At 37.1% G+C, this 6,004-nt stretch overlaps 1 protein-coding gene across 1 annotated transcript in view; it reads left to right on the forward strand.

Annotated features, from left to right (window-relative positions):
• AACS (acetoacetyl-CoA synthetase) overlaps positions 1-5,422 on the forward strand; it is a 44,131-nt gene extending 38,709 nt beyond the window's left edge. Inside the window, exons 16-18 of the mRNA XM_030025563.2 lie at positions 232-290; positions 1,168-1,370; positions 4,104-5,422. Of these exons, the coding sequence (XP_029881423.1) occupies positions 232-290; positions 1,168-1,370; positions 4,104-4,241 (400 nt within the window). The 3' untranslated portion in view covers positions 4,242-5,422. The remainder of the gene's footprint in view (positions 1-231; positions 291-1,167; positions 1,371-4,103) is intronic.
• The last annotated feature ends 582 nt before the right edge of the window (positions 5,423-6,004 follow it).

A 6,004-nucleotide genomic window follows, 5' to 3' on the forward strand; every position in this document is an offset into this window, starting at 1 on the left:
GGAGGGACTAGGAAAGGTGAATGAATACTGTTGAGGTTCTCTGTACAACTTCATTCTAATAAAAAAAATGGCTTTTTGAGTCAAATTCTTTTAAAATTCTGTTTCTAATGTGGCTGCATATTCACTGCAGGAAATGTAGAGAGATGTCGTTAATTGCATCAATTTTTCTCTTTCCATCAAACTCTAATCACATTTTAATGCTTCTTTGTTTTGTGTTTGTGTGATTTTCAGTGATGGTACATTAAATCCAAATGGAGTAAGATTTGGAAGTTCTGAAATCTATAACATAGGTATGAAATTAACTTTCCACCTCTTTCAGTATTGCCTTAAATCTGAAACGTAAACATTATAAAGGTGTTTGGAAGGATTAAGTAGTAAAAGACTTGCCATTTTTCAAATGAAAGACAGTACAGAACGTATTAGCATTAACATTATTAATTTTTAATTAATTAATTTTAATTAATTAAATTCAAATTCCGTTTTGTAGACTTGAAATTGGTTGCTTTCCTGAAGTATCTGTAGGGCTGGAGATGACTAGTTGAGATGTGTTCTTCATAAGATGTTGCTTTCATATAATAAGGCCTTACAGACTAATTGTATCATGCAGATTTACAAGAGAAGACCTAATTCTGAGGCTTTCCTTTTTTTTTTCTCCAAGACAAGCTCTTTTTATTTGTATCTTTCCTAATAATTAGAAGTTCTTGAGCTTGTGCTTTATATTTCAAAGAAGGTCTGTTTTGTGAAAGGTGGTGAAACCGTGTGCCTGCAAAGGTGCTAATCCGAGACTTAAGGACCTGTTGCCTCTCCTTGTTCTTGTGTGATCAGGCATGTTAGTCTTCTGTCTATGCAGCAATGGGGATTGTGAGGAAAGCCAAAGAAAATGGCTTAGTGTAAAAGCTTGTTACCTGTCCCAAAAGATAGAGCAAAATTTTTTTTGTCCTGGAGCTAAATATATATGGTCCTTAAACCTGGATTTTCACCCGAGCAGGAGCTAAAATTTCAGACCACCTGGGGGGAAGCTCATTGTAGAATAACCTAGTCAGGACATCTGTTTTGCCTTTGCAGCTCTAGGGGAGGTGATCTTTCTTTTGGTGCAACCACAAAAAATGTGCATCCAGAATAATATACAAATGCAAGTGCTAATAAGGACTCTTCCTTTATTTTCAGTTGAAGCCTTTGAGGAGGTTTCCGATAGCCTCTGTGTCCCTCAGTACAACAAAGATGGGGAGGAGAGGGTGATACTCTTCCTGAAGATGGCATTAAACCATGCGTTCAGTGAGGATCTAGTGAAAAGAATTCGAGATGCAATACGTATAGCACTTTCTGCCAGGCATGTTCCAAGCCTCATTCTAGAAACCAAAGGCATTCCGGTATGTCATGAAAAATGCTGCCTTCTTTTTTTCTTTGTCACCTTGAGTAGTAATTAGGGAGCAGTTGTCATTGCTCTTCAAACCCACATGCGTGGAAGTTTTAGCATCTCAAAAGTGTATTCGAGCTTTATAAATAGTTTGTCTATGTTGCCTAGCAACACCGTTTCATCTCCTTTTCAGCTAAGCATGTTTTTGTTTTTTAACAATACCTAAAAATGCCCATTCTCAGTTTATAAATGTGTTGCGTTTTCTCGGTAATATATACTTAAGCCTTTTAAAGGAAAATATTAAAAAGGTAATTTAACTTTAGCTTTTCTGGCTACCCATAAGCTTATTTTGTTTTTGTTTTCTGGTTTCGAGTGACATTCTTATGAAAGCTGAGAGCACTGAGCAAATTTACAAAATCATTTTGTAAACCATTTCACTTTTACATCTGTTTAGCCACTTAAATGTAGCTCTATCACTGTCTTAACTGTAACAGTAACTAAAATAAAATCTTTGTGCTTATGAAAGAGGAGCGGAGATAAATTTGTATAGCTAAAGGTTCTGCACGCTCAGTCTTCTGGAGTTGTGTTACTCCACAGTGCTCTTCCTTGCTGCATGAACTCTTTAGTTGCAATGCCTGTTTTTTATAGTCCTCTCTGCTAGAGTCCTCAACAGCATTATGAGCAGCAGAATGGGAGTGCAGAGTGTAGTTCTCAAGCCCATTTGCACATAGACTTGAGTGTGCCTAGAGAAAAGATTTGAGACTTCAGACCAATCATTTGCTATTCTGATACCCATTTACTGCCAATGTATGTTTCTATGTGAAAGTGGTCTAGAGTTCAGGACTGCCAGCTTCCATAGTGCACACAGGGATCTGGTTCTGATCTGTTGAGTTACTTCTGTTTCAGGCCACTGTTGGCAAATAATACTTAGCTCAAAATGTCGTCTTTGCATGAGTAAAATTCCCTGCACCTGTTAAATGGTGAAGTCTAGATTTTCTGGGCTGCAATTTAGCTTGTGCATGACATGTTGAACTTGTAAACCATGTAAATCACCTCAATGTGCAGCATGAATTTGATGGCAGTGAGGTGTTTGTGATGGGCTGCCCCTCAGGAAAGCCTGCTTAGATCATTAATTAGTTCGTGCTTCGACTGAATTTACAATTGAGTGAATTTTAATTACCTTTCAGGTAAATATGCCAATGGTAAAGTGATCAAAGCTGTCTCCCATCTTTCTCTGAAAGTTTTGCTTGGAAGGGAAACCTCTTTATGTTACTTTTAGAGATGTATTTGAATCCTCATCTGAAAATACAGTCTAATCCCGACTGTATACTGACACTGTATACTGGTAGAAATAGTGTAGCTGCATTGAAGTGATTGGGACTTTAGTAATACAAAGCATGGTTTTTAATGAGATATCCAGGTGTTAAAAAACACTGCAAACTCTTAATGCGAATCTTTGTAGTCCTGTCCTGACCAGATAAGCATTTTGGTCATCATCCACAAGATGTTTAAACTAATTTGCTTTGCTGAACAGTCTGTCTGATCTTTTTTAAAGGGGGCAGCTCCCTTGCAGGCCACTGAGGTGTTCTGGTTCTGAGCACTTCTGAAAATTAGGTTGCTAATCATTGAGGAGGAGGAGTGGTTGATTAAGGTGGTTCAGGAGGGTAGGATTGCACATGACTTCAGTAGTTTTAATAAGGAAAAATTTGATGTAGTATCAAGATCAATATTGCAAGAATGTATTGAGTTGAGAGGATTATTTAGCCTGGCTCTGAGAGATCTCTAATGAAAAATTGTGGTGCCCCAGAGTTCAGGAGTTTCAGTGGTTTTGGAGGCTGGGAACAACCTGGGTTCTTCAATCAGCAGATTCAGTAGTAAAGCAAGTGGTGCAGTTTCTGTTCCTGGAGCAGATGGATGAGACTAAGGAGGTATTTTGAGGTCAGCTTTTCAAAGTTGCCATCCTCCAAAACTTCTCAGTGGTACCAGCCCAAGGAAGGTGGTGGTGAAGCCTTGGAGCCTATAAAAGCAGAGATCATCTAAAATGGGCCCTGACAGTTCCTGTTAACCTTGGAGTAGTTCTTCCTTACCATACTTTACTAGTCAGAAATTACAGTGGTCTCATCCCAAGAAGAGAAGAACTAGGGTTTTATTTCTGAATGTCCTTACTTTTAGAGTAATACAATGTAATGGAATTTGTGTGATTCATAAGTGGAGGTAAAGCCTCTGTTTGTTATGGTTTCTTTTGAAACATTTAAATGTAGAGGACTGTTTAAGCTCAGTGTTTCACTTTACCCTGTTAGAAAAAGACTGTCCATTTAAGATATGTAAGTCATGGTTTTCTTATCCCAAAGCCCAATGGAGGTGGGCTTTGTTTTTTGAGCCCACCCTTAGAAAATTAAAAGTTGTTTGAAAAATGGATGTGTCAGAACAGTAAACATTAAAGATTTTTAGTGTTTATACTATGATTCTGATCTCGTTTCATTGGTTTAAGTTGGAGCTTGATCGGGTTCTCACAGTATTACCAAATAGGAGTAATAAACTAAAGTCACATATAAACCCTTCTTTGAATTCCACTTTTCAAGTGATTTTCAGAAGAGCGGTTCTGGTGCCTTGAGTGTAACAGAGAAGGGAAGACATTGTGCTAAATTTTGATTGAGTTCTGGGATTGGTAGGGGGTTTAATGAATATTTCCATAAAGATACTACATGAAAAGTGTAATTTTATCATTGCTGGTTTTGTTTTTCAGTATACAGTAAATGGGAAAAAAGTGGAAGTAGCTGTGAAGCAAATAATTGCAGGGAAAGAAGTTGAGCAGCGGGGAGCTTTCTCAAACCCAGAGACTTTGGACCTGTACCAAAATATTCCTGAGCTTCAGAACTTCTGAAGTCACTTGTTTGGGTGGGGGTTTTTTTGCATATGTCTTTGTTCTGTGTTTGTTTTGTATATACCAATACTGTATGTAAAGAAAAAGCTCTATTTAATACCAGTGGTTCTTTTAAAAGAAAAAATATTTCATTAAGTGCATTATGAAAGGCTTGGGTAAAGCTTAGCTCCCTTTTATTGGTTAAATATGCCATATATCTTGGAGTTTTTTCCAGCCTGGAAGGAGGAACCTGCCTGTTTTGGTTTTTATATATATTGAGTGCATCTTTTTCTTGTTAGATTTACACCAACAGCCCATCAAATGGGCGCACCAATAGTGTAAGTTACAGTTGCAAATAGAATATTTCTTTCATAGAATGTTCACTTTCTTTTTTTAACTAGATTTTTAGCAACATTTTTTTCAGTCCATGTGTTTGTCACCTGTAAGTGATTTTAACTACTTGACTGCAAAACATGAAAGTGTTCCGTATGTAGGGTGCATTTAAATGTTTTTATAAAGCCAAATCATAATGCACTAAACCCATTTGACTTGACTCAGAATAATTTCAGTCTTGAAATATCTCACGGTACCCTTGAAGGTAATTGCTGCTTCATTTTGTGATGTAACCTTCCTATTGTTTTAAGCTTTTAGTTGATAGACTTCTGGGGGTTCAGAAGATGAGTGAGCAATCATCTCCTTGTTATTCCTGGGGTAACTCCAGGTTATTTCCATGGAATTTACTGTCATTACTCTGGATTAACATCATTGCAGTTGAAGACAGCATTTTGCTTCCTTGTTTTGAAGTTCTTTATTGGCTATAAGGCAAGAATACTGTGTTATGTTAACTGAAGAATTCCAGTGTGTTCATTTATCAAAAGCTGTTGGGTTTTGTAACTTTTTTTACTAAATGTCATGTTGAAAGTGAAAGACTAAAATGTTTTCTAGCTCTGTATCCTTCCAGTTTATAAAGGGAAAAATACTGTAATGAGCATACTAAAACAGTAAAATGGAAGCACTAGAACATTTTGTTTTTCATAAAATACAGTTGCAGTAGTTGTACCGAACCTCTGGCATTCAGTATCTCCTGCACTATTTGAATTTTGTGGATTAAATATTTAATGCATTAAAATCATGGATGTACTTACAATTGTGTTGAATGCATTCAGCATTGATAAAGTTAATTAAAAGAGAATGATTCTTTATATATGTTATATTACATCTGTTTCAACATTCACTCAGTTATTGTCTTATTTTTATTTTCCTTTCGATTGGGTGTCATGGAATCATTTCTAGCTTCATTTGTTATCGATTCTAATGGTTTTAATCCAACCCTCCCCCCCCCAAATTATTGTTGTCTGAAAGTTTTATCCTGTTTTCTTATGCAGAGCCCAAGACAAGTAAAACATTGCTGCTAGTTATGTATGCATGGTTGTCTCATTGAGGAGGTCAGAGGTGAACAGGAGTGGAAGAAAGTATGCTGAAAATGTGCCTTGTGTCAGTACAGTACGAAGCTGTAGGTTGTGATACGTTAATGTTGCTAAAAGGGATACATCTGCACACTGAAAGGTGCATACTCCATTACTTAGGGCAAAATCTAGATGCTCATGTTTAGCTGCAGCTAGTAAGTTTATTGTATGTTTCTTCCACCCTGTGATAGATCTCGGCTCACTAGCTGCAGTAAGCTGAAGGCTGTTGCAGAATGTGCCAAATATTGCTGCTAATAATTCAGTAAGAGTGAAACTGCCTATAAATGCAGCTGAGGAGTAGCCCCTCTCAGGTGGTCT

This window comes from Aquila chrysaetos, chromosome 9 (genome assembly GCF_900496995.4).
Source record: "Aquila chrysaetos chrysaetos chromosome 9, bAquChr1.4, whole genome shotgun sequence".
In the NCBI taxonomy this organism is placed as follows: domain Eukaryota; kingdom Metazoa; phylum Chordata; class Aves; order Accipitriformes; family Accipitridae; genus Aquila; species Aquila chrysaetos.